Source organism: Callithrix jacchus, chromosome 22 (assembly GCF_049354715.1).
Source record: "Callithrix jacchus isolate 240 chromosome 22, calJac240_pri, whole genome shotgun sequence".
Lineage (NCBI taxonomy): Eukaryota > Metazoa > Chordata > Mammalia > Primates > Cebidae > Callithrix > Callithrix jacchus.
The window spans coordinates 35,045,642-35,073,461 of NC_133523.1; the positions used below are offsets into that span (position 1 = coordinate 35,045,642).

At 56.9% G+C, this 27,820-nt stretch overlaps 1 protein-coding gene and 1 long non-coding RNA gene across 3 annotated transcripts in view; one reads left to right on the forward strand and one right to left on the reverse strand.

Annotated features, from left to right (window-relative positions):
- Window positions 1-27,820, forward strand: part of FCGBP (Fc gamma binding protein) — a 65,862-nt gene that overhangs the window by 31,763 nt on the left and 6,279 nt on the right. For both annotated transcript variants that reach the window (XM_078359627.1, XM_078359628.1), the window contains 19 exons: window positions 206-801; window positions 1,841-2,435; window positions 2,554-2,753; window positions 3,906-4,047; window positions 4,933-5,270; window positions 6,567-7,140; window positions 7,522-8,138; window positions 9,137-9,680; window positions 11,514-12,109; window positions 13,535-14,129; window positions 14,248-14,447; window positions 15,627-15,768; window positions 16,654-16,991; window positions 18,273-18,846; window positions 19,227-19,843; window positions 20,844-21,387; window positions 23,298-23,869; window positions 24,811-25,384; window positions 27,094-27,293. In XM_078359627.1, the coding sequence (XP_078215753.1) occupies window positions 206-801; window positions 1,841-2,435; window positions 2,554-2,753; window positions 3,906-4,047; window positions 4,933-5,270; window positions 6,567-7,140; window positions 7,522-8,138; window positions 9,137-9,680; window positions 11,514-12,109; window positions 13,535-14,129; window positions 14,248-14,447; window positions 15,627-15,768; window positions 16,654-16,991; window positions 18,273-18,846; window positions 19,227-19,843; window positions 20,844-21,387; window positions 23,298-23,869; window positions 24,811-25,384; window positions 27,094-27,293 (8,558 nt within the window). The remainder of the gene's footprint in view (window positions 1-205; window positions 802-1,840; window positions 2,436-2,553; window positions 2,754-3,905; window positions 4,048-4,932; window positions 5,271-6,566; window positions 7,141-7,521; window positions 8,139-9,136; window positions 9,681-11,513; window positions 12,110-13,534; window positions 14,130-14,247; window positions 14,448-15,626; window positions 15,769-16,653; window positions 16,992-18,272; window positions 18,847-19,226; window positions 19,844-20,843; window positions 21,388-23,297; window positions 23,870-24,810; window positions 25,385-27,093; window positions 27,294-27,820) is intronic.
- Window positions 5,934-9,270, reverse strand: LOC144580775 (uncharacterized). The gene is made up of 2 exons (XR_013530897.1): window positions 8,439-9,270; window positions 5,934-8,354 (listed from the first exon to the last, which is right to left on the reverse strand). It is a non-coding gene; the product is annotated as an uncharacterized LOC144580775 (long non-coding RNA).

Genomic DNA, 27,820 nt, shown 5'->3' on the forward strand with positions numbered 1-27,820 from the left:
GCTAACTTCAAATCACAGTTAAATTGGGAGAATCGTAATTATGAGGATCAGATTAACTGTGATGTAATGTGTTCCCAAGCTCCCTGCAATGGGGCTGCTTGTGTGTGTGTTTGAGCATGCGTGTGTATGCATACGTATGTGTTGGGGGGTCACGGTGTCCCCTGGGAGCAGGAATTATTGATCTTGATGTCTCTTCTCCCTGCAGCACCGAGCTGCCCACCCCACAGCCACTATGAGGCGTGTTCCTACGGCTGCCCGCTGTCCTGTGGAGACCTCCCAGTGCCCGGGGGCTGTGGCTCCGAATGCCATGAGGACTGCGTGTGCAATGAGGGCTTTGCACTCAGTGGTGAGTCCTGCGTGCCCCTGGCCTCCTGTGGCTGTGTCCACCAGGGCACCTACTACCCGCCAGGCCAGACCTTCTACCCAGGCCCTGGCTGTAATTCCATTTGCCACTGCCAGGAGGGCGGCCTGGTGTCCTGTGAGCCTTCCACCTGTGGCCCACATGAGGCCTGCCAGCCGTCTGGTGGCAGCTTGGGCTGTGTGGCCGTGGGCTCTGCCACCTGCCAGGCGTCAGGAGACCCCCACTACACCACCTTCGACGGCCGCCACTTCGACTTCATGGGCACCTGCGTGTATGTGCTGGCTCAGACCTGCAACGCCACCCGGCCTGGGCTGCACTCGTTTGCCGTCCTGCAGGAGAATGTGGCCTGGGGTAATGGGCAAGTCAGTGTGACCAGGGTGATCACGGTCCAGGTGGCAAACTTCACCCTGCGGCTGGAGCAGAGACAGTGGAAGGTCACGGTGAGAGCAACGGGGAGCAGGGCTGAGGGGCCTGTGGCTGGGTGGGTGGGGCACGGGGAGCACTCAACCCAGGAGTTGGGAGCACATAGATGAGAGTGCATGTGGGAGGCCTGGGGTCCCTGAGGACAGAAGATGCCAATCAGAGCCCAGAGCAGGAAGCCAAGGAGGGAAGTGTCATCAAGGACTTGGGACCTGCTCCCCCATCTCTGTCCCTTAGTCTCCACCCTCTCTTTAAGGTGTCGGCAGGGCTGCACCCCCTCCAAAGGCACTGGTTGGGGGGAATCTCCCTTTCCCTTTCCAGCTCTGGAGGCTCCAGGTTCTCTGGGCTTGTGACAACATCATTCTTTTGTTTTTGAGGCGGAGTCTCACTCTGTCACCAGGCTGGAGGTCAGTGGCCTGATCTCAGCTCACTGCAACCTCTGCCTCCTGGGTTCAAGCGATTCTCCTGCCCCAGCCTCCCCAGTAGCTGTGATTATAGGCACCTGTCACCATGCCCGGCTAGTTTAGGTATTTTTAGTAGAGACGGGATTTCACCATGTTGGCCAGGATGATCTCAATCTTTTGACCTCGTGATCTGCCCACCTTGGCCTCCCAAAGTGCTGGGATTGCAGGTATGAGCCACCGCACCTGGCCTGTGACAACACCATTCTACTTCCTGCCTTCATTTTCACATGGCCCTTTCTGTGTCTCTGAGTCTTTTTCTTTCTGGCTCTTACAAGGACATTGTCATTGGATTTAGGACCCACCTTAATCGGTGATAATCTCATATTGAGATGATTACCCTGATTACAGCTGCAAAGAACTTTATTCCAAGTAAGCTCAGTAGGATTCTAGGTGAATATGACTTGTGGGGGCCACCATTCAATCCACCATAAGACCCTTTTATTACACCCATTTTACAAATACGGAAATTGAGGGCCCTAAGGGGCCTCAAATCTTAAGGTGAGCTCACACAGATCTTCCGCCTCAGGCATGGGCTTGAACTAGAGTCCGACCCCACTCAAAGTTTCCTTTCTGAAGCACGGCCTGCCTCTCCCAGGTGAACGGCGTGGACATGAAGCTGCCCGTGGTGCTGGCCAATGGCCAGATCCACGTCTACCAGCATGGTTCCGACGTTGTGATTGAGACCCACTTCGGCCTGCGTGTGGTCTACGACCTTGTGTACTACGTGCGGGTCACCGTCCCCGGAAACTACTACCAGCATATGTGTGGCCTGTGCGGGGACTACAACGGCGACCCCAAGGATGACTTGAGGAAGCCCGATGGCTCGCAGGCAGGCAACGCCAAGGAGTTCGGCAACTCCTGGGAGGAGGCCGTGCCTGGTTCTCCCTGCCTGCCGCCACCCACCTGCCCGCCGGGGAGCGAGGGCTGCAACCCAGACGGCCAGTGTCCTCCCGAGCTGGAGGACAAGTATCAGAAGGAGGAGTTCTGTGGGCTCCTCACCAGCCCCACAGGGCCGCTGGCCTCCTGCCACAAGCTGGTGGATCCCCAGGGTCCCTTGCAAGACTGTGTCTTTGATCTGTGCCTGGGTGGTGGGAACCTGAGCATTCTCTGCAGCAACATCCATGCCTATGTGAGTGCTTGCCAGGCGGCTGGAGGCCACGTGGAGCCCTGGAGGACCGAAACTTTCTGTCGTGAGTGAGGGAGAGACAGAGGGGCAAGGAGGGGAGAGGTTGGGGCACAGAAGGGGTAGACCCTGGGCCTTGCAGCCCCTCCCTCCACAGCGCTCTGATCGGCACCCCCTCCTTACAGCCATGAAGTGCCCCTCGAACAGTCACTACGAGCTCTGCGCGGACACCTGCTCCCTGGGCTGCTCCGCTCTCAGCGCCCCTCCGCAGTGCCCGGATGGATGTGCCGAGGGCTGTCAGTGCGACTCCGGCTTCCTCTACAATGGCCAAGCCTGTGTCCCCATCGGGCAATGCGGCTGTTACCACAATGGTGTCTACTACGAGGTAGGAACTTAGTCATTGGGGCCAGAACATGGGGCCTCACCCCTCCCCCTGCCCATCAATCCCACAGTCTGTCTACTTGGGTGCTTATTTATTTCTTTTAGCGGCAGGGTCTCACTCTGTCACCCAGGCTGGAGTGCAGTGGTACCATCATAGCTCACTGCAACGCCAAAAGCCTTGGCTCAGGCAATCCTTCCACTTCACTTGCCAAGTATCTGGGACTCACCACCATGCCCAGGGAATTTTTAATTTTTTTGTTGATGCAGAGGTGGGGGCATCTCACTATGTTGCTCAGGCTTGTCTTGAGCTGCAGGCCTCAAGCCATCCTCCCATCTTGGCCTCCCAAAGTGCTGGGAATACTGGCATGAGCCACCCTGCCAGGCCCACTCAGCGTCTTTTACTTATTTATTTATTTTTTAAGACATAGTCTCGCTCTGTCACCCAGTCTGGAGTGCAACCTCCGCCTCCCGGGTTCACACAATTCTCCTGCTTCAGCCTTTGGAGTAGCTGAGACTACTGCTGTGTGCCACCACACCCGACTAAATTTTTGTATTATTGATAGAGAAGGGCTTTTGCCATGTTGGTCTGGCTGGTCTCGAACTCCTGACTCAAGAGATCCTCCCACCTTGAACTCCCAAAGTGCTGGGATTACAGGCATGAGCCACCACGGCTGGTCTACGGGGCTTCTTCAGTGTCTCTTTCATCTACCCCTTTCCCCCTCCCCATGGCCCTAGCTTGGTCCAACCTGTCCTCTTCCACCTGGGTCCCTCCCAGCTCCTACCTTTGCTCCCTCTGGTCCACCCTCCACATGGCAATGGTAATGTGATGAAGTCACTTACCCAGAGTCACACAGTTTGGAAACAGCGGAAACAGGCTTCAAGCCCAGGCGATCTGCTGTGAGTTACTATGTCACACCATTTCTCCTAGAGCAGACATTCCGTGGATATTTTGAAATGAATGACTAAATGAATAAAAGTGAATGAACAAATGAATGAATGAATGAATGACGGCCACATCACAAACAAGGAGCCATCCTGCTGAGAGCTGCTCCTTGTCTGTGATGTCTGCCAAAGCCCTCCGTGCCCGGAACACCGGAGATGTGAGAGTCGGCTCCCACCGTGGTGTCCCTGATGGCCGTGCCCTCTCTCCCCACAGCCGGAACAGACAGTCCTCATTGACAACTGTCGGCAGCAGTGCACCTGCCACGCGGGTAAAGGCATGGTGTGCCAGGAACACAGCTGCAAGCCGGGCCAGGTGTGCCAGCCCTCCGGAGGCATCCTGAGCTGTGTCACCAAAGGTGCCGGGCTGGGGCTGGTATTGGGGCTGCCGAGACTAGGGATGAAGTACGGGGACTCTGGGGCTGAGGGGGGCGTGATTGGGATGCTCATGGCGGGAGGTGTTCAGGACTAAGGATTGAGGTCGCAGACCTGGGGTCCCCAGGTTTCATAGGACCAGGGCCAACTACTCTGGGAGGCAGAGACCTATAGGGGGAATCCAGGCTGTGGGGACCCTGAGAGGTAGGATTCTCAGGGTGGATGTCAGAGTCCCTTGGGATGAGGCAGGGAGAGGCGCATCTTTGCTCTAAAGGGCTACGTAGTAAATGTTTAAGCTTGCAGGCTGTACAGTCTTGGTCCCAGCTACTCACCCTGCCATTGTGGCACGAAAGCAGCCATAGACTATGAAGTGAAGAGGCGAGGCTCCTATAAGACTTTAGAATTCCAGAACAGGGCTGGGCATGGTGGCTCATGTCTATAATCCCAGCACTTTGGGAGGACCAGGTGGGCGAATCACCTGAGGTTGGGAGTTGGAGACCAGCCTGACCAACATGGAGAAAGCCAGTCTCTGCTAAAAATAAAAAATTAGCCAGCGTGGTGGGGCAAGCCTGTAATCCCCGCTACTTGGGAGGCTGAGGTGGGAGAATCACTTGAGCCTGGGAGGCAGAAGTTGCCGTGAGCCGAGAATGTGCCAGTGCACTCCAGCATGGGCAACAAGAGTGAGACTCCTTCTAAAACAAAACAGAACAAAAGAGCCAACTACAGGACCTGTGTAGACACGAGGATGCTGGAATCTGGTCTTGCCTGCGGTAACCCTCAGATCCCTGGCACAGTGTGGGGTAGATGTGGAGGGAGCAGCTGTCCTTTAGAATGGACAGGCTTTCAAGGTCGCCCTCTTCTGTCCCCAGACCCGTGCCACGGTGTGACGTGCCGGCCACAGGAGACGTGCAAGGAGCAGGGCGGCCAGGGTGTGTGCGTGCCCAACTACGAGGCCACGTGCTGGCTGTGGGGCGACCCACACTACCACTCCTTCGACGGCCGCACGTTCGACTTCCAGGGCACCTGTAACTACGTGCTGGCAGCAGCTGGCTGCCCGGGGGTCAGCACCCAGGGCCTGACACCCTTCACCGTCACCACCAAGAACGAGAACCGGGGCAACCCTGCTGTGTCCTACGTGAGACTGGTCACTGTGGCTGCGCTCGGCACCAACGTCTCTATCCACAAGGACGAGATCGGCAAAGTCCGGGTATGTGTGGCAGGATGGTCCCCTGAGCTCCCCGGGAGGGCAGGAGGGATCCCGACCACCACAAGGCTCTTTGTCTTCAAAGGGCCTGGGCCTGAAACAAAATGTCAATAAGAACAACAATCATTACAGTAGAAATATCCCCCTGTGACTGGGAATTAAATGAGCCTGGCCCCTTGCTACGGGCTTTCACTCAGGACCTCAGCATCTGGCTTTTTAATAGACCTGGCTTTGAATCCAGCTTCTCCTTCTTCAGAGCTGTGTGATGTTGGGCAGTTCACTTGGGAGGCCTCAGTTTCCTCATCTGTGAAGTGGGCATCATAGCAGGGCCTGCCCCACAGTAAGGCGGTGCACGTCACATGCTGAGCTCAGGGTCTAGCTCAGGAGAACACTCCTTTGAGTGTCTGCAAGGGAACAAGGGAGAGGCCCAGAGGCCAGGACATGGAGAGAAACACAGGGAGATCAGGCCGGGTATGGTGGCTCACATCTGCAATCCCAGCTCTCTGGGAGGCCGAGGTGGGTAGATCACCTGAGGTCAGGAGTTTGAGACCAGCCTGGACAACATGGTGAAACCCCCTGTCTACTAAAAATACAAAAATTACCCGGGTGTGGTGGTGCCCCTGTAATCCCAGCTGAGGGAGTAATGAGGAGGCTGAGGCAGGAGAATCACTTGAACGCGGAAAGCGGAGGTTGCAAGAGCCGAGATTGAGGCACTTCACTCCAGCCAGGGTGACAGAGCAAGACTCCGTCTCAATAAAAAGAAAACAAACAAAAAAAAGAGAAATATAAGGAGATCGGGGCAGAAAGACGAGCTATCCCTTCTGCCCAGGGAACTGGTGATGTAGCTTAATAGCAGCCCAGGGAGAGAGTGAGGGGCGGAACAGAATCGGCACTGGGTAAATGATGGTGAGTGAAAAAGACACACAGAGAGTGACGGAGGCAGGGAAGAGAAGGGAGAGACAGACAAGAGAGAAACAGACAGAGGGAGAGAGAGAGAGAGGGACAGAAGACCCAGAGATATAGCCTTAGGTGAAGAGAGAGGGCGAGAGACACAGAGAGACTGAGACAGGGGAGGAAGACAGACATTAGGGGAGAAGATCTAGAAAAAGTAAAGTGAGGTTTCATTTCCCAAGCCTGGCTTAGAACAAACATCCACACTGTGTCAGATGTCAATCCACCTGTTGGAGGAAGACTGGCCTCTCCCAGCCCCCGTGAGGATGAGAGAGAGGGAGGCAGGGGCCAGAGCTGAGGCCTCCCCACCTGGAGTGAGCCGGTTGCCTCCTTCGCTGTTCCCCGCAGGTGAATGGCGTGCTGACAGCGTTGCCTGTCTCTGTGGCTGACGGGCGCATTTCAGTGACCCACGGTGCATCCAAGGCATTGCTGGTGGCCGACTTTGGGCTGCAAGTCAGCTATGACTGGAACTGGCGGGTAGATGTGACACTGCCCAGCAGCTATCATGGCGCGGTGTGCGGGCTCTGCGGTAACATGGACCGCGACCCCAGCAACGACCAGGTCTTCCCCAATGGCACTCTGGCTCCCTCCATTCCCGTCTGGGGTGGCAGCTGGCGAGCCCCAGGCTGGGACCCACTGTGTTGGGACGAATGTCAGGGGTCCTGCCCAACGTGCCCCCAGGACAAGCTGGAGCAGTACGAGGGCCCTGGCTTCTGCGGACCCCTGGTGCCTGGCACAGGGGGCCCCTTCACCACCTGCCACGCTCATGTGCCACCTGAGAGCTTCTTCAAGGGCTGCGTTCTGGACGTCTGCATGGGCGGCGGGGCCCACGACAGTCTCTGCCAGGCGCTGGCTTCCTATGCGGCCGCCTGCCAGGCCGCTGGGATTGTCATTGAAGACTGGCGGGCACAGGTTGGCTGTGGTGAGTGTTGGGGAGCACAGGCGGGGATGCGGACGGGGTCCTGTCTCTGGGGGGCTGGTTTGCTTTCACTCTGGTCCTGCTGAGTCTCTTGTGTTTGCGTCTCTCCCTGTTTGTCTCTGTGCCTCTCTTTGCTTGTTTCTGTCTGTCTGTTTCTCATCCTCTGTCTCTGTGTCTCCCTCAGTTTCTGCTTGGGTCTCCTGCTCTCTCTCTCTTTCTCTCATTTCTTCCTGTGTCCTTCTCTGTCTCTCTCTGTCTGCTGCTCTGTCTAACCATTCTCTGTCTGCTCCCTTGTGTCTCTCTCTGTCTCCTCCCACCGTGTCCTGAGACCCCTAACACCGTTTTCTCTGTTTCTCTTCTTCCTGCTCCTTCATCTGCCCACAGCGATCACCTGCCCAGAAAACAGCCACTACGAGTTATGTGGCCCACCCTGTCCGGCCAGCTGCCCATCCCCTGCGCCCCCCACCACCCCAGCCGTATGCCAGGGCCCCTGTGTGGAGGGCTGCCAGTGCAACGCAGGGTTCGTGCTAAGTGCTGACCGCTGTGTTCCCCTAAGCAACAGCTGCGGCTGCTGGGCCAACGGCACCTACCACGAGGCGGGCACTGAGTTTTGGGCTGACGGCACCTGCTCCCAGAGGTGCCGCTGCGGGCCTGGGGGCGGCTCACTGGTCTGCACGCCTGCCAGCTGCGGGCTGGGTGAAGCGTGTGCCCTCCTGCCATCCGGCCAGCACGGCTGCCAGCCTGTCAGCACAGCTGAGTGCCAGGCCTGGGGTGACCCCCATTACGTCACTCTGGATGGGCACCGATTCGATTTCCAAGGCACGTGCGAGTACCTGCTGAGTGCCCCCTGCCACGCACTACCCACGGGGGCTGAGAACTTCACTGTCACTGTAGCCAACGAGCACCGGGGCAGCCAGGCTGTCAGCTACACCCGCAGCGTCACCCTGCACATCTACAACCACAGCCTGACACTGAGTGCCCGCTGGCCCCGGCAGCTACAGGTGAGGAGGGCTGTGGGCCAGGCAGGAGCAGGTGCCAGCTCTGCGGCTGCCTGAGATGGTAAGGGGTTCCCGATTCCCCCCAGCACCTTTCGCAGCTTGGCGGCGGCATGATGCAAGGGTTCAGAGTATACGCCAAGGAGCCTGATGGCCTGGCACAGCGGCTTCTTCCTCTCTGAGCCTAGTGTATTCCTCTGCAAAATGGTCTAAGAAAAGTGCCTGTTTTAGAGAAGCATGAGGAGTCAGTCACGTGTGCCTACAGAGGCTTTTTTTTTGCTTTAATTTTTTGGGATGGAGTCTTACCCTGTAGTCCAGGCTGGTGTGCAACGGCGCAATCTCACTGGCTCGCTGAAACCTCTGCCTCCCAGGTTCAAGGAATTGTCCTGCCTCAGCTCCGGAGTAGCTGGGATTCCAGGAGCGTGCCACCAAGCCCGGCTAATTTTTTGTATTTTTGGTAGAGACGGGGTTTCACCGTTTTGGCCAGAGTGGTCTTGATCTCCTGACCTCGTGATCCACCTGCCTCGGCCTCCCAAAGCGCTGAGATAACACCATGAACCATCGTAGCGGCGCTTTTCTTCCTTTCTGTTTTTCTTAGCCTTACTCAGTCGTCCAGGCTGGAGTGCAATGACAGGATCAGGGCTCACTGCAGCATGGAACTCCTGGGCTCAACTGATCCTCGCTTTGGCCTTGGCCTCCCGAGTGGCTGGGCAGGACTAATGGCAAACGCCACTACGGTGGCTAATTCTTAATTTTTTTTGTAGAGTTGGGGGTCTCACTATGTTGCCCAGGCTGGTCCCAACTCCTGACCTCATGTCATCCTCCCAAGTCAGCCTCCCACAGTGCTGGGACTGCAGGCTGTGCCATCAGGCCTGGCCTAAAGATGCTGCTTATTATTTTCAGAGGGGAGGTGACGTGCTCAGGGTCCCAGAGTGGAACGTGGTGGGGTCAGGATTGAAACCTGTGTTCGTTCCGCCCATCGCACCCCCAATCCCCGCCCGCAGGTGGACGGCGAGTTCGTGGCGCTACCATTCCAGCTGGACTCGCTCCTGCAGGCACACCTGAGCGGCGCCGACGTGGTGGTGACCGCGACCTCGGGGCTCTCGCTGGCTTTCGACGGGAACAGCTTGGTGCGCCTGCGCGTGCCGGCGGCGTACGCGGGCTCCCTCTGTGGCCTATGCGGGAACTACAACCAGAACCCAGCAGACGACCTGAAGGCGGTGGGCGGGAACCCGGCCGGGTGGCAGGTGGGCGGCGCCCCAGGCTGCGGGGAATGTGTGCCAGGGCCTTGCCCGCGGCCTTGCACGCCGGAGCAGCAGGAGGCCTTCGGCGGCCCGGACGCCTGCGGCGTGATCTCGGCCACCGACGGCCCGCTGGCGCCCTGCCACGGCCTCGTGCCGCCCGCGCAATACTTCCAGGGCTGCTTGCTGGACGCCTGCCAAGCTCAGGGCCATCCTGGAGGCCTCTGTCCTGCAGTGGCCGCCTACGTGGCAGCCTGTCAGGCCGCTGGGGCCCAGCTCGGCGAGTGGAGGCGGCCCGACTTCTGTCGTGAGTACTGATCCATGTATGGTCCACATAGCAGAGTCTCTCCCTGCCCTTCCCGAGAGTAAGACAGCAGCCCCTTCCTCTTCCATGGGCTCAGGGGCCACCGTCGTTCCTCTGAGCTAGCTATGTCCTGTCAGCAAACACCTTGGCACCCACACACTGAAATGCACCAGGTCAGGAACTGCAGGGAGAGGACATCAGTTAGAAACACCTAGTCAGAGTCCAGGGACCTTGGCTCATGCCTGTTATCTGAGCACTTTGGGAGGCCGAGGCAGGCAGATCACCTGAGGTCAAGAGTCAGAGACCAGCCTGACCGACATGGTGAAACCCAGTCTCTACTAAATATACAAAAATTAGCCAGGTGTGGTGGTGCTCCTGTAATCCCAGCTACCCAGAAGGCTGAGGCAAGAGAATTGCTTGAACCCGGGAGATGGGGGTTGCAGTGAGCCAAGATCATGCCACTGTATTCTAGCCTGAGGGACAGGATGGTATTCTATCTCAAAAAAAAAAGAAAAAAGAAAAACAAAGATAGAAAGAGGTGGGGAGGGAGGGAACGAAAGAGAGAGAGAGAGAGAGAGAGAGAGAGAGAGAGAGAGAGAGAGAAGAGATGAAAGAAAGGAAGGAAGGAAGGAAGAAAAAGAAAGAAAGAAAGCGAAAGATCTAGTCAGAATCCCTGAGTCCACGACACTCTTGGGTATTAGTGATTCATGTTCTTGGGGAGGGAGGGAAAGGAAGGAAAAAAGGAAAGAAGGAAGGCAGGTATGAAGGGAGGAAGGAAGGAACGAAGGGAGGAAGGAAGAGAGGGAGGGAGGAATCCCAGGACACTCTTGGGATTGGTGATCCATGCTCTCAGATATCCAAGGCATGTAGATTGGAATGGCTGATGCTGGTGACGTCACACAGCAAAGTACCCCTGGTTTGGAAGACCTAGTAAGTTACAGCTGGTCAGAGGCCCCTGGTCTGTTTCACACACCAAAATGCACCTAGTGACATAGAATTAGTCAATACCTTCAGTGGTATCTGCTTAGATTTTACACTGAGGCTAGCCGATCACATACACTGAGAATCAGGACCCTGCCATAGCCCCGGGCAGATCCACACAGACGCATAGTTAGGTAGTCCTAGGTGGTTCCCTTCAGACAGGTCTCCTGGTCACATGTATCCTGCCAACTTCACTCAGAAACACCCTGAGACAGACCATGTCAGAGGGACTCTGGGAGATGCTCCAGGTCAGATACGCACAGCGGGGCGCCCTCAGGCAGAGTTTTACCCTGAGATACATGTGGCCCCACACCCCATTCACTTTCACACCCTGAGACCTCTGTTCTGATCTTGAATATCCTGGTCGGTATAAGTGGTCCATTTCACCCTGGGTTACAGTCTAGGTTACATAGTGAGACCCCGTCTCTACAAAAAATAATAATAAATTAGCTTGACGTGGAGGCTTGCACCTGTAGTCTCAGCTACTCGGGAGGCTGAGGCAAGAGGATCACTTGAGCCCAGGAGGTGGAGGCTGCAGTGAGCTGTGACTGCGCCTCTGCACTCCAGCCTGGGTGAGATAGAGTGAGACCCTCTTTCAAAAAAAAAAAGAAAAAAATCAGCCAAACAGAGTCATTTGATCTTTAGAAATATTTGGTCAGGTTAACATACAAGTTGGTCAGAGAGACCTCGGCATGTCCCCCGCATTCCAGGTCCCACGCTGAGTCCCCCAGTTACATGTCCTGGATCACATGTGGATGCCTAGACACCCAAGCTGGCCCGAGCAGTTTTCCCACTCAGGGCCTCCCCAGACCCCGACAAACACCTACCTGTCTCATACCCACCTTGTCCCCACAGCCTTCCAGTGCCCTGCGCACAGCCACTACGAGCTCTGCGGTGACTCCTGCCCCGTGAGCTGCCCTAGCCTCTCGGCACCCGAGGGCTGCGAGTCGGCCTGCCGTGAAGGCTGTGTCTGTGATGCCGGCTTCGTGCTTAGCGGTGACAGCTGCGTACCTGTGGGCCAGTGTGGCTGCGTCCACAATGGCCGCTACTACCCTCTGGGCCAGACCTTCTATCCAGGCCCCGGCTGTGATTCCCTTTGCCACTGCCAGAAGGGTGACCTGGTGTCCTGTGAGCCCTCCACCTGCGGGCTGCATGAGGTCTGCCAGCCGTCTGGTGGCAGCTTGGGCTGTGTGGCCGTGGGCTCTGCCACCTGCCAGGCGTCAGGAGACCCCCACTACACCACCTTCGACGGCCGCCACTTCGACTTCATGGGCACCTGCGTGTATGTGCTGGCTCAGACCTGCAACACCACCCGGCCTGGGCTGCACTCGTTTGCCGTCCTGCAGGAGAACGTGGCCTGGGGTAATGGACAAGTCAGTGTGACCAGGGTGATCACGGTCCAGGTGGCAAACTTCACCCTGCGGCTGGAGCAGAGACAGTGGAAGGTCACGGTGAGAGCAACGGGGAACAGGGCTGAGGGGCCTGTGGCTGGGTGGGTGGGGCATGGGGAGCACTCAGCCTAGGAGTTGGGGGCACAGAGATGAGAGCGCATGTGGGAGGCCTGGGGTCCCTGAGGACAGAAGATGCCAATCAGAGCCCAGAGCAGGAAGCCAAGGAGGGAAGTGTCATCAGGGACTTGGGACCTGCTCTCCCATCTCTCTGTCCCTCAGTCTCCACTCTCTCTTCATCTCCATGCATTGACTTTTCTCTCCAAATCTCCCCCACCCTCCCACTCCATCTTCTCCCCACCTCAATGCTGGATTCTGCCCTACCCACCTCCCTAGTCTGCCAGGTATTGGCAGGGCATCGTGTCATTGAGGTTGGGAAAGTTCAAGGCTGGAGAAGCTTCCTGGACAGAGGACAATCTCTGGGTGACACCATCGCCCCCTTAACAGTAGCAGCTGGCTGGGCACGGTGGCTCACACCTGTAAACACAGCACTTTGGGAGTTCGAGGTGGGCAGATCATGAGGTCAAGAGATTGAGACCATCCTGATCAACATGGTGAAACGCCGTCTTTAGTAAAATACAAAAAAATTAGCCGGGCATGTTGGTGCATGCCTGTAGTCCCAGCTACTCAGGAAGCTGAGGCAGGAGAATTGCTTGAAACTGGAAAACGGAAGTTGCAGTGAGCTGGGATCAGGCCACTGCATTCCAGCCTGGCAATAGAGTGAGACTCTGTGGCAAAAGAAAAACAAAAACAGTACCAGCAGCAGCTATAGGTTCTACACAGCTGACTGTAGACCCTGTTGGCCGCCAGGCACTTCATGTCCATGGTGTCTGTGTCTTTGCAACAGTAGCTGCAGGCACTATGACTCGATTTATTTTTCAGAGTGGATGGTTCATCACTGGCCACAGTCACCCAGCAAAGGTAGAGCTTGAACCCCGTGCTGCTCTGCAGTGCTTTTTTTACCGAGAAGATCTGGTCTCATATGGAGACTGGCATCTCAGTTACAATGGAGGGGTTTCCCCTGAGATCCCACTGAAGCACAGACACGCAGCTGTTGTTCCGGCAGCAGTATTGGTGACGGTGCTGACATTGCTGATTTAATCGGGTGCACTAGACAGATGTGACTTTTTTTTTGGACAGAGTCATGCTTTGTCACCCAGGTTAGAGTGGGTTCAAGTGATTCTCCTGCCTCTGCCTCCAGAATAGCTGGGATTACAAGTATGCAACACTACGCCCAGCAAATGTTTGCGTTTTTTAGTAGAGATGGGACGTTGCCTTGTTGGCCAGGCTGGTCTCAAACTCCTTACGTCAAGTGATCTGCCGGCCTCAGCCTCCCAAAGTGCTGATCTTCCGCCTCAGGCATGGGCTTGAACTAGAGTCCGACCCCACTCAAAGTTTCCTTTCTGAAGCACGGCCTGCCTCTCCCAGGTGAACGGCGTGGACATGAAGCTGCCCGTGGTGCTGGCCAATGGCCAGATCCGTGTCTACCAGCATGGTTCCGACGTTGTGATTGAGACCCACTTCGGCCTGCGTGTGGTCTACGACCTTGTGTACTACGTGCGGGTCACCGTCCCCGGAAACTACTACCAGCAGATGTGTGGCCTGTGCGGGGACTACAACGGCGACCCCAAGGATGACTTGAGGAAGCCCGATGGCTCGCAGGCAGGCAACGCCAAGGAGTTCGGCAACTCCTGGGAGGAGGCCGTGCCTGGTTCTCCCTGCCCGCAGGAGCCCACCTGCCCGCCGGGGAGCGAGGACTGCAAACCAGACAGCAAGTGTCCTCCCGAGCTGGAGGACAAGTATCAGAAGGAGGAGTTCTGTGGGCTCCTCACCAGCCCCACAGGGCCGCTGGCCTCCTGCCACAAGCTGGTGGATCCCCAGGGTCCCTTGAAAGACTGTGTCTTTGATCTGTGCCTGGGTGGTGGGAACCTGAGCATTCTCTGCAGCAACATCCATGCCTATGTGAGTGCTTGCCAGGCGGCTGGAGGCCACGTGGAGCCCTGGAGGACTGAAACTTTCTGTCGTGAGTGAGGGAGAGACGGAGGGGCAAGGAGGGGAGAGGTTGGGGCACAGAACGGGTAGACCCTGGGCCTTGCAGCCCCTCCCTCCACAGCACTCTGATCGGCACCCCCTCCTTACAGCCATGAAGTGCCCCTCGAACAGTCACTACGAGCTCTGCGCGGACACCTGCTCCCTGGGCTGCTCCGCTCTCAGCGCCCCTCCGCAGTGCCCGGATGGATGTGCCGAGGGCTGTCAGTGCGACTCCGGCTTCCTCTACAACGGCCAAGCCTGTGTCCCCATCGGGCAATGCGGCTGTTACCACAATGGTGTCTACTACGAGGTAGGAACTTAGTCATCGGGGCCAGAACATGGGGCCTCACCCCTCCCCCTGCCCATCAATCCCACAGTCTGTCTACTTGGGTGCTTATTTATTTCTTTTAGCGGCAGGGTCTCACTCTGTCACTGAGGCTGGAGTGCAGTGGTACCATCATAGCTCACTGCGACGCCAAAAGCCTTGGCTCAGGCAATCCTTCCACTTCACTTGCCAAGTATCTGGGACTCACCACCATGCCCAGGGAATTTTTAATTTTTTTGTTGATGCAGAGGTGGGGGCATCTCACTATGTTACTCAGGCTGGTCTTGAACTCCAGGCCATCCTCCCATCTTGGCCTCCCAAAGTGCTGGGAATACTGGCATGAGCCACCCTGCCAGGCCCACTCAGCCTCTTTTACTTATTTATTTATTTTTTAAGACATAGTCTCGCTCTGTCACCCAGTCTGGAGTGCAACCTCCGCCTCCCGGGTTCACACAATTCTCCTGCTTCAGCCTTTGGAGTAGCTGAGACTACTGCTGTGTGCCACCACACCCGACTAAATTTTTGTATTATTGATAGAGAAGGGCTTTTGCCATGTTGGTCTGGCCGGTCTCGAACTCCTGACTCAAGAGATCCTCCCACCTTGACCTCCCAAAGTGCTGGGATTACAGGCATGAGCCACCATGGCTGGTCTACTGGGCTTCTTCAGTGTCTCTTTCATCTACCCCTTTCCCCCTCCCCATGGCCCTACCTTGATCTAACCTGTCCTCTTCCACCTGGGTCCCTCCCAGCTCCTACCTTTGCTCCCTCTGGTCCACCCTCCATGTGGCAGTGGTAATGTGATGAAGTCACTTGCCCAGAGTCACACAGTTTGGAAACCGCAGACACAGGCTTCAAGCCCAGTGATCTGCTGGGAGTTACTATGTCACACCATTTCTCCTAGAGCAGACATTCCGTGGATAATTTGGAATGAATGACTAAATGAATAAAAGTGAATGAACAAATGAATGAATGAATGAATGAATGACGGCCCCATCATAGGTGTCTGTGAAACTGTGCTTCAGTTTCACAGACAAGGAGCCATCCTGCTGAGAGCTGCTCCTTGTCTGTGATGTCTGCCAAAGCCCTCTGTGCCCGGAACACCGGAGATGTGAGAGTCGGCTCCCACCGTGGTGTCCCTGATGGCCGTGCCCTCTCTCCCCACAGCCAGAACAGACAGTCCTCATTGACAACTGTCGGCAGCAGTGTACCTGCCACGCGGGTAAAGGCATGGTGTGCCAGGAACACAGCTGCAAGCCGGGCCAGGTGTGCCAGCCCTCCGGAGGCATCCTGAGCTGTGTCACCAAAGGTGCCGGGCTGGGGCTGGGATTGGGGCTGCCGAGACTAGGGATGAAGTACGGGGACTCTGGGGCTGAGGGGGGCGTGATTGGGATGCTCATGGCGGGAGGTGTTCAGGACTAAGGATTGAGGTCGCAGACCTGGGGACCCCAGGTTTCATAGGACCAGGGCCAACTACTCTGGGAGGCAGAGACCTATAGGGGGAATCCAGGCTGTGGGGACCCTGAGAGGTAGGATTCTCAGGGTGGATGTCAGAGTCCCTTGGGATGAGGCAGGGAGAGGCGCATCTTTGCTCTAAAGGGCTACGTAGTAAATGTTTAAGCTTGCAGGCTGTACAGTCTTGGTCCCAGCTACTCACCCTGCCATTGTGGCACGAAAGCAGCCATAGACTATGAAGTGAAGAGGCGAGGCTCCTATAAGACTTTAGAATTCCAGAACAGGGCTGGGCATGGTGGCTCATGTCTATAATCCCAGCACTTTGGGAGGACCAGGTGGGCGAATCACCTGAGGTTGGGAGTTGGAGACCAGCCTGACCAACATGGAGAAAGCCAGTCTCTGCTAAAAATAAAAAATTAGCCAGCGTGGTGGGGCAAGCCTGTAATCCCTGCTACTTGGGAGGCTGAGGTGGGAGAATCACTTGAGCCTGGGAGGCAGAAGTTGCCGTGAGCCGAGAATGTGCCAGTGCACTCCAGCATGGGCAACAAGAGTGAGACTCCTTCTAAAACAAAACAGAACAAAAGAGCCAACTACAGGACCTGTGTAGACACGAGGATGCTGGAATCTGGTCTTGCCTGCGGTAACCCTCAGATCCCTGGCACAGTGTGGGGTAGATGTGGAGGGAGCAGCTGTCCTTTAGAATGGACAGGCTTTCAAGGTCGCCCTCTTCTGTCCCCAGACCCGTGCCACGGTGTGACGTGCCGGCCACAGGAGACGTGCAAGGAGCAGGGCGGCCAGGGCGTGTGCGTGCCCAACTACGAGGCCACGTGCTGGCTGTGGGGCGACCCACACTACCACTCCTTCGACGGCCGCACGTTCGACTTCCAGGGCACCTGTAACTACGTGCTGGCAGCAGCTGGCTGCCCGGGGGTCAGCACCCAGGGCCTGACACCCTTCACCGTCACCACCAAGAACGAGAACCGGGGCAACCCTGCTGTGTCCTACGTGAGACTGGTCACTGTGGCTGCGCTCGGCACCAACGTCTCTATCCACAAGGACGAGATCGGCAAAGTCCGGGTATGTGTGGCAGGATGGTCCCCTGAGCTCCCCGGGAGGGCAGGACGGATCCCAACCACCACAAGGCTGTTTGTCGTCAAAGGGCCTGGGCCTGAAACAAAATGTCAATAAGAACAACAATCATTACAGCAGAAATATCCCCCTGTGACTGGGAATTAAATGAGCCTGGCCCCTTGCTACAGGCTTTCACTCAGGACCTCAGCATCTGGCTTTTTAATAGACCTGGCTTTGAATCCAGCTTCTCCTTCTTCAGAGCTGTGTGATGTTGGGGAGTTCACTTGGGAGGCCTCAGTTTCCTCATCTGTGAAGTGGGCATTGTAGCAGGGCCCGCCCCACAGTAAGGCGGTGCACGTCACATGCTGAGCTCAGGGTCTAGCTCAGGAGAACACTCCTTTGAGTGTCTGCAAGGGAACAAGGGAGAGGCCCAGAGACCAGGACATGGAGAGCAACACAGGTAGAGCAGGCTGGGCGTGATGGCTCACATCTGCAATCCCAGCTCTCTGGGAGGCTGAGGTGGGTGGATCACCTGAGGTCAGGAGTTTGAGACCAGCCTGGACAACATGGTGAAACCCCTTCTCTACTAAAAATACAAAAATTAGCCGGGTGTGGTGGTGCCCCTGTAATCCCAGCTACTCAGGAGGCTGAGGCAGTAGAATCACTTGAACGCGGAAAGCGAAGGTTGCAAGAGCCGAGATCGCGGCACTTCACTCCAGCCTGGGTGACAGAGCAAGACTCCATCTCAATAAAAAGAAAACAGAAAAAAAAAAAAAAAAAAAGAGAAATATAAGGAGATCGGGGCAGAAAGACGGGCTATCCTTTCTGCCCAGGGAGCTGGTGATGTAGCTTAATAGCAGCCCAGGGAGAGAGTGAGGGGCGGAACAGAATCAGCACTGGGTAAATGATGGTGAGTGAAAAAGACACACACAGAGTGACGGAGGCAGGGAAGGGAGAGACAGACAGAGAGAAGAAGACACAGAGAGAGAGAGGGACAGAAGACCCAGATATATAGCCTCAGATGAAGAGAGAGGGCGAAAGACACAACTGAGATAGGGGAGAAAGACAGACATTAGGGGAGAAGATCTAGAAAAAGTAAAGTGAGGTTTCATTCCCCAAGACCTGGGCTAGAGCAAACATCAACACTGTGTCAGATGACAATCCACCTGTCGGAGGAAGACTGGCCTCTCACAGCCCCTGGTAGGATGAGAGACAGGGAGGCAGGGTCCAGAGCTGGGGCCTCCCCACCTGGAGTGACCCGGTTGCCTCCTTCGCTGCTCCCTGCAGGTGAATGGCGTGCTGACAGCGTTGCCTGTCTCTGTGGCTGACGGGCGTATTTCAGTGACCCACGGTGCATCCAAGGCATTGCTGGTGGCCGACTTTGGGCTGCAAGTCAGCTATGACTGGAACTGGCGGGTAGATGTGACACTGCCCAGCAGCTATCATGGCGCGGTGTGCGGGCTCTGCGGTAACATGGACCGCAACCCCAGCAACGACCAGGTCTTCCCCAATGGCACTCTGGCTCCCTCCATTCCCGTCTGGGGTGGCAGCTGGCGAGCCCCAGGCTGGGACCCACTGTGTTGCGACGAATGTCAGGGGTCCCACCCAACGTGCCCCCAGGACAAGCTGGAGCAGTACGAGGGCCCTGGCTTCTGCGGACCCCTGGTGCCTGGCACAGGGGGCCCCTTCACCACCTGCCACGCTCATGTGCCACCTGAGAGCTTCTTCAAGGGCTGCGTTCTGGACGTCTGCATGGGCGGCGGGGCCCACGACAGTCTCTGCCAGGCGCTGGCTTCCTATGCGGCCGCCTGCCAGGCCGCTGGGATTGTCATTGAAGACTGGCGGGCACAGGTTGGCTGTGGTGAGTGTTGGGGAGCACAGGCGGGGATGGGGACGGGGTCCTGTCTCTGGGGGGCTGGTTTGCTTTCACTCTGGTCCTGCTGAGTCTCTGTGTTTGCGTCTCTCCCTGTTTGTCTCTGTGCCTCTCTTTGCTTGTTTCTGTCTGTCTGTTTCTCATCCTCTGTCTCTGTGTCTCCCTCAGTTTCTGCTTGGGTCTCCTGCTTTCTCTCTCTTTCTCTCATTTCTTTCTGTGTCCTTCTCTGTCTCTCTGTGTCTGCTGCTCTGTCTAACCTTTCTCTGTCTGCTCCCTTGTGTCTCTCTCTGTCTCCTCCCACAGTGTCCTGGGACCCCTAACACCGTTTTCTCTGTTTCTCTTCTTCCTGCTCCTTCATCTGCCCACAGCGATCACCTGCCCAGAAAACAGCCACTACGAGTTATGTGGCCCACCCTGTCCGGCCAGCTGCCCATCCCCTGCGCCCCCCACCACCCCAGCCGTATGCCAGGGTCCCTGTGTGGAGGGCTGCCAGTGCAACGCAGGGTTCGTGCTAAGTGCTGACCGCTGTGTTCCCCTAAGCAATGGCTGCGGCTGCTGGGCCAATGGCACCTACCACGAGGCGGGCACTGAGTTTTGGGCTGACGGCACCTGCTCCCAGAGGTGCCGCTGCGGGCCTGGGGGCGGCTCACTGGTCTGCACGCCTGCCAGCTGCGGGCTGGGTGAAGCGTGTGCCCTCCTGCCATCCGGCCAGCACGGCTGCCAGCCTGTCAGCACAGCTGAGTGCCAGGCCTGGGGTGACCCCCATTACGTCACTCTGGATGGGCACCGATTCGATTTCCAAGGCACGTGCGAGTACCTGCTGAGTGCACCCTGCCACGCACTACCCACGGGGGCTGAGAACTTCACTGTCACTGTAGCCAACGAGCACCGGGGCAGCCAGGCTGTCAGCTACACCCGCAGCGTCACCCTGCACATCTACAACCACAGCCTGACACTGAGTGCCCGCTGGCCCCGGCAGCTACAGGTGAGGAGGGCTGTGGGCCAGGCAGGAGCAGGTGCCAGCTCTGCGGCTGCCTGAGATGGTAAGGGGTTCCCGATTCCCCCCAGCACCTTTCACAGCTTGGCGGCGGCATGATGCAAGGGTTCAGAGTATACGCCAAGGAGCCTGATGGCCTGGCACAGCGGCTTCTTCCTCTCTGAGCCTAGTGTATTCCTCTGCAAAATGGTCTAAGAAAAGTGCCTGTTTTAGAGAAGCATGAGGAGTCAGTCACGTGTGCCTACAGAGGCTTTTTTTTTTGCTTTAATTTTTTGGGATGGAGTCTTACCCTGTAGTCCAGGCTGGTGTGCAATGGCGCAATCTCACTGGCTCGCTGAAACCTCTGCCTCCCAGGTTCAAGCAATTGTCCTGCCTCAGCTCCGGAGTAGCTGGGATTCCAGGCGTGTGCCACCAAGTCCGGCTAATTTTTTGTATTTTTAGTAGAGACGGAGTTTCACCGTTTTGGCCAGAGTGGTCTTGATCTCCTGACCTCGTGATCCACCTGCCTCGGCCTCCCAAAGCACTGGGATAACACCATGAACCATTGTGGCGGGGCTTCTCTTTCTTTCTGTTTTTCTTAGCCTTACTCTGTCGTCCAGGCTGGAGTGCAATGACAGGATCAGGGCTCACTGCAGCATGGAACTCCTGGGCTCAAGTGATCCTCGCTTTCGCCTTGGCCTCCCGAGTGGCTGGGCAGGACTAATGGCAAATGCCACTATGCTGACGAATTGTTAAATTTTTTTTTAGAGTTGGGGGTCTCACTATGTTGCCCAGGCTGGTCCCAACTCCTGACCTCATGTCATCCTCCCAAGTCGGCCTTCCAAAGTGCTGGGATTGCAGGCTGTGCCATCAGGCCTGGCCTAAAGATGCTGCTTATTATTTTCAGAGGGGAGGTGACGTGCTCAGGGTCCCACAGTTAGTACGTGGGGGGGCCAGGATTGAAACCTGTGTTCGCTCCGCTCATCGCACCCCCAATCCCCACCCGCAGGTGGACGGCGAGTTCGTGGCGCTGCCCTTCCAGCTGGACTCGCTCCTGCAGGCACACCTGAGCGGCGCCGACGTGGTGGTGACCGCGACCTCGGGGCTCTCGCTGGCTTTCGACGGGAACAGCTTGGTGCGCCTGCGCGTGCCGGCGGCGTACGCGGGCTCCCTCTGTGGCCTATGCGGGAACTACAACCAGAACCCAGCAGACGACCTGAAGGCGGTGGGCGGGAACCCGGCCGGGTGGCAGGTGGGCGGTGCCCCAGGCTGCGGGGAATGTGTGCCAGGGCCTGGCCCGCATCCTTGCACGCCGGAGCAGCAGGAGGCCTTCGGCGGCCCGGACGCCTGCGGCGTGATCTCAGCCACCGACGGCCCGCTGGCGCCCTGCCACGGCCTCGTGCCGCCCGCGCAATACTTCCAGGGCTGCTTGCTGGACGCCTGCCAAGCTCAGGGCCATCCTGGAGGCCTCTGTCCTGCAGTGGCCGCCTACGTGGCAGCCTGTCAGGCCGCTGGGGCCCAGCTCGGCGAGTGGAGGCGGCCCGACTTCTGTCGTGAGTACTGATCCATGTATGGTCCACATAGCAGAGTCTCTCCCTGCCCTTCCCGAGAGTAAGACAGCAGCCCCTTCCTCTTCCATGGGCTCAGGGGCCACCGTCGTTCCTCTGAGCTAGCTATGTCCTGTCAGGAAACACCTTGGCACCCACACACTGAAATGCACCGGGTCAGGAACTGCAGGGAGAGGACATCAGTTAGAAACACCTAGTCAGAGTCCAGGGACCTTGGCTCATGCCTGTTATCTGAGCACTTTGGGAGGCCGAGGCAGGCAGATCACCTGAGGTCAAGAGTCAGAGACCAGCCTGACCAACATGGTGAAACCCAGTCTCTACTAAATATATAAAAATTAGCCAGGTGTGGTGGTGCTCCTGTAATCCCAGCTACCCAGAAGGCTGAGGCAAGAGAATTGCTTGAACCCGGGAGATGGGGGTTGCAGTGAGCCAAGATCGTGCCACTGTACTCCAGCCTGAGTGACAGAATGGTATTCTATCTCACGAAAAAAAAAAAAAAAAAAAAAAAAAGAAAAACAAAGAAAGAGGCTCACGCCTGTAATCCAAGCACTTTGGAGGCCAAGGCCGGTGGATCACCTGAGGTCTGGAGTTCAAGACCAGCCTTACCAACATAGTGAAACCCCATCTTAAAAAAAAAAAAACTAAACAAAGAAAGACAGGGAGGGGGGAGGGAGGGAATGGAAGAAAGAGACAGAAAGAGAGAGAGAAAAAGATCTAGTCGGACACCCTGGGCCCAGGACACTCTTAGGCATTAGTGATTCATGTTCTTGGGTAGGGAGGGAAAGGAAGGAAAAAAGGAAAGAAGGAAGGAAGGAAGGAACAAAGGGAGGGAGGAAGAGAAGGAGGGAGGGAGGAAGACCTAATCAGAAACCCCAGGTCCAGGACACTCTTGGGATTGGTGATCCATGCTCTCAGATATCCAAGGCATGTAGATTGGAATGGCTGATGCTGGTGACGTCACACAGCAAAGTACCCCTGGTTTGGAAGACCTAGTAAGTTACAGCTGGTCAGAGGCCCCTGGTCTGTTTCACACACCAAAATGCACCTAGTGACATAGAATTAGTCAAATACCTTCAGTGGTATCTGCTTAGATTTTACACTGAGGCTAGCCGATCACATACACTGAGAATCAGGACCCTGCCATAGCCCCGGGCAGATCCACACAGACACATAGTTAGGTAGTCCTAGGTGGTTCCCTTCAGACAGGTCTCCTGGTCACATGTATCCTGCCAACTTCACTCAGAAACACCCTGAGACAGACCATGTCAGAGGGACTCTGGGAGATGCTCCAGGTCAGATACCCACAGCTGGGAGCCCTCAGGCAGTTTTACCCTGAGATACATGTGGCCCCACACCCCATTCACTTTCACACCCTGAGACCTCTGTTCTGATCTTGAATATCCTGGTCGGTATAAGTGGTCCATTTCACCCTGGGTTACAGTCTAGGTTACATAGTGAGACCCCATCTCTACAAAAAATAATAATAAATTAGCTTGACGTGGAGGCTTGCACCTGTAGTCTCAGCTACTTGGGAGGCTGAGGCAAGAGGATCACTTGAGCCCAGGAGGTGGAGGCTGCAGTGAGCCGTGACTGCGCCTCTGCACTCCAGCATGGGTGAGATAGAGTGAGACCCTGTCTTAAAAGAAAAAAAAGTCAGCCAAGTAGAGTCATTTGTTCTTTAGAAATATTTGGTCAGGTTAACATACAAGTTGGTCAGAGAGACCTGGGCATGTCCCCCCCAATTCCATGTCCCACGCTGAGTCCCCCAGTTACATGTCCTGGATCACATGTGGATGCCCAGAGACACCCAAGCTGGCCCGAGCAGTTTTCCCACTCAGGGCCTCCCCAGACCCCGACAAACACCTACCTGGCTCATGCCCACCTTGTCCCCACAGCCTTCCAGTGCCCTGTGCACAGCCACTATGAGCTCTGCGGTGACTCCTGCCCCGTGAGCTGCCCTAGCCTCTCGGCACCTGAGGGCTGTGAGTCGGCCTGCCGTGAAGGCTGTGTCTGCGATGCCGGCTTCGTGCTTAGTGGTGACAGCTGCGTACCCGTGGGCCAGTGTGGCTGCCTCCACGATGGCCGCTACTACCCTCTGGGCCAGGCCTTCTACCCGGGCCCTGAGTGTGAGCGACGCTGTGAGTGTGGGCCTGGTGGCCATGTCACCTGCCAGGAGGGCCCGGCCTGTGGGCCCTATGAGGAGTGCCGGTTAGAGGATGGTGTCCAGGCCTGCCATGCCACGGGCTGTGGTCGCTGCCTGGCCAACGGCGGCATCCACTACATCACCCTCGATGGCCGTGTCTATGACCTGCATGGCTCCTGCTCCTATATCTTGGCTCAAGTCTGCCGCCCGAAGCCTGGGGATGAGGACTTTTCCATTGTGCTTGAGAAGAATGCGGCTGGAGACCCCCAACGCCTGCTGGTTACTGTGGCGGGCCAGGTTGTGAGCCTAGCTCGGGGGCTGCAGGTGAGTGGCTGTGGGCCTGCCCTCAGGGTCTGAAAGCAGTGCAGCGTCACCTAAGGGGTTCTGAGGGAGACCCCACCCTGTAGGTATGAGAGGGGTATTCCTCCAACCTGGAAGCTCTGAGCCTTACCCTGGAAGGTCTGGTGAATAGGATCACCCAGGGAGAACTTTTTTTTCCTTTTTGAAATGGAGTCTTGCTCTGTTGCCCAGACTGGAGTGCTGTGGCATGTTCTTGTCTCACTGCAACCTCTGCCTCCCAGGTTGAAGCGATTCTCCTGCCTCAGCCTCCTAAGTAACTGGGATTAACAGGTACCTGCCACCATGCCTGGCTAATTTTTTGTATTATTAGTAGAGACAGGGTTTCACCATGTTGGCCAGGCTGGTCTTGAACTCCTGACTTTGTGACCCACCTGCCTTGGCCTCCCAAAGCACTAGGATTACAGGTGTGAGCTACCATGTCCAGCCCACCCAGGGAGATTTTTGTTTTGCTTTGTGATAGGGTGTAGTTCTGTCACCCAGGCTGGAGTGTAGTGGAACAATCACCTCTCGATGCAGGCTTGATCGGCTGGGCACAGGCGATCCTCCCACCTCAGCCCCCCATGCCTAGCTAATTTTTTTTTTCTATTTTTTCTTTTTTCTAGTCTTTCTAAGGTTCAATTCAGGTAGCCTAGCTAATTTTTTATTGGTGGTAGAGATGAGGTCTCGCTGTGTTGGCCGGGCTGGTCTTGAACTCTTGGGCTCAAGTATTCCACCTGCCTGGGCCTCCCAACATGCTGGGATTGCAGGTGTGAGTCACCACACCAGGCCTGGTCCCCAAGAAGTTTAAAAGAACATGACCTGAGCTTAATGGGACTGAGGGAGATGAAGCTCTGCCCTGGGGGTGTGACAGGACAGTGTTACCTGTGGTACTGTGGGTTCCTGACCTACCTGACCCTTCCACACAGGTCACCGTGGACGGCGAGGCTGTGGCCCTGCCTGTGGCTGTGGGCCGCGTGCGGGTGACCGCCGAGGGCCGAAACATGGTTCTGCAGACGACCAAGGGGCTGCGGCTTCTCTTTGATGGCGATGCCCATATCCTCATGTCCATCCCCAGCCCCTTCCGTGGACGGCTCTGTGGCCTCTGTGGGAACTTCAATGGCAACTGGAGTGACGACTTTGTCCTGCCCAGTGGCGCAGCAGCATCCAGCGTGGAGACCTTCGGGGCTGCATGGCGGGCACCTGGCTCCTCCCAGGGTTGTGGCGAGGGCTGCGGGCCCCAAGGCTGCCCCGTGTGCTTGGCAGAGGAGACTGCACCCTATGAGAGCAACGAGGCCTGTGGGCAGCTGCGGAACCCCCAGGGTCCCTTTGCCACCTGCCAGGCCGTGCTGAGTCCCTCTGAGTACTTCCGCCAATGCGTGTACGACCTGTGTGCCCAAAAGGGTGACAAAGCCTTCCTGTGCCGCAGCCTGGCAGCCTATACAGCGGCCTGTCAGGCAGCTGGTGTGGCCGTGAAGCCCTGGAGGACAGACAGCTTCTGCCGTGAGTGTCCGTGGGTCCCTCAGAGGACTCTAGACCAGGTGTAGGGGTCCCTCCTGGCCATTCCTTCTCTCTGAATGTTAGGAGTGGTTTCTCCCTATGAAAGCTCTCCCTCCCCACCACTCCCACCCCACGCCCACACACCTCCTTCTCCCATGGCATGGTTTGCTAGCTTTCCTGCTACCCTCAGACTGTTCCTTCTCAGCCTCCTTTCTGGCTCACTCTCCTCAAACCTCAAATTCACTTTGTCCCTAGAGCTCTACCCCGGGCTCTCTGCAGTGACCTGAAAGGGAGAGCTGAGTGGGTTGGGAGGTCTGTGGCTCACCCAGACCCTCCTCTACCCCCTGACAAGACCATATCCCCTCAGATCCCCCCAAGACAAGGCTGCAGCCTCTTAGAACACCCCTCCGCCCCCCGCAAACTAGGGCTGTACCTCTCATTCAAATTCCCAGGGCAGGGACATTCCCTGAGACTCTCAGGATAAAGTAATGGCGCCTCTGGCCCCCGGTCAGAGCCAGGTCTCCCCTGGGCAGGACCTGTACCCAGGGCCATCGTCCACGCCTATGGCCACGGATTTGTTCTCACTGTTGACTGTGGACCTGGTCTGTCTGTCTCAAGCCCTGAACTCTCTCCTGCCTGTCAGCCCAGTTATCCTGATTTCTGACTTCTGGCTTTCAGAACTGTGGGAGAATGAATTTCTCCTGTTTAAGCTACCAAGTCTGTGGTCATTGTTAGGGTATCCAGGACATCTTCTCCTGGGTGTCCTTACCCTCTCACCTGCTGTGTTCCTAAATGAAATCAGCATTTCACTCCCAGCCCATCCCTGGTGGGCACTGCAGAACAGCCACACCATCCACCAATTGCTTAGCCAGAGACCAGGGACTTACCATGGCTATTTCCCTTGGGTCTGTAGAGCCCGTGTCCCAACCCTGACCCCTCCGCCTGTGCCCCTCATAGGAGCCCTGGTCCCTCTGCCTGTGCCCCCCACCCCAGCCCTGACCCCTCTGCTTGTGCCCTCCATATCCTGGCCCTGACCCTTCTGCCTGTGCCCCCTGACCTCGGTCCTGACCCCTCTGTCTGTCCCCTCCCATCCTGGTCCTGACCCCTCTGCCTGCCCCCTCTCCATCCTGGTCCTGACCCTTCTGCCTGTCCCCCCCATCCTGGTCCTGACCCCTCTGCCTGTCCCCCCACCCTGGCCCTGACCCCTCTGCCTGTCCCTGCAATCCTGGTCCTGACCCCTCTGCCTGCCCCCCCATCCTGGTCCTGACCCCTCTGCCTGCCCCCTCCCATCCTGCTCCTGACCCCTCTGCCTGTACCCCTCTATCCTGGTTCTGACCCCTCTGCCTGTCCCCCACATCCTGGTCCTGACCCCTCTGCCTGTCCCCCACATCTTGGTCCTGACCCCTCTGCCTGTCCCCCCCATCCTGGTCCTGACCCCTCTGCCTGCCCCCTCCCATCCTGGTCCTGACCCCTCTGCCTGTCCCCCGCATCCTGGTCCTGGCCCCTCTGTCTACACTCCCTGATGCAGCATGTTCAATTTGAGCTGTTCCTGTCTGTCCCACTGGACATGAGATCTGTAGGACTGGGGTTGAGGCTGTTCTCAACACTTGTGTCCTCAGCACCACCTAAAAAGGGCTGGGTATGCAGTGGGCCCCATTGGTTATCCAGGACCCTTTGGAGGTATGATTACGCCCTGCCACCTCTCTCTGCAGCGCTCCAGTGCCCCGCCCACAGCCACTACTCCATCTGCACACGCACCTGCCAGGGCTCCTGTGCCGCTCTCTCTGGCCTCACGGGCTGCACCACCCGCTGCTTTGAGGGCTGTGAGTGTGACGACCGCTACCTGCTTTCCCAGGGTGACTGCATCCCTATCCAAGATTGTGGCTGTACCCATAATGGCCGATACTTGCCGGTGAGTAGGGGATTGGGCAGAGCAGAGAGGGTAGAAGAGCTTGAGAGAGACCCAGAGCGTCTTCTGTGCTGACCTCTTCAAGGCAGGGGACAGAGGAGGCACTGCCATCTCACAGCGGTGTGACTCGATGCAGGCACCTCCCTCCCTCTGTTAGTTTCCTACAGCCTCTGTAACCAATGACCGCAGACTTGGCAGCTGAAGCAGGAGAAATTCATTCTCCCACAGTTCTGAAATCCAGAAGTCAGAACCTTCATCTCTGGATGACATCAAGGTGTTGGCAAGGTGGCACTCCCTCCAGAGAAATCTAGAGGATGCCATGCCCAGGGTCTCACACTTGCAGTCCCAGCCCTTTGGGAGGCCAAGGCGGGAGGATCACTTGAGCCCAAGAATTCAAAACGAGCTTGGGCAACATACTGGGATCCCATCTCTACATTAAAAAAAAAAATTAGCTGGGCGTGGTGGTGCACACCTATAGTCCCAGCTACTCAAGAGGCTGAGGTGGGACCATTGCATGAGCCCAGGGGTCG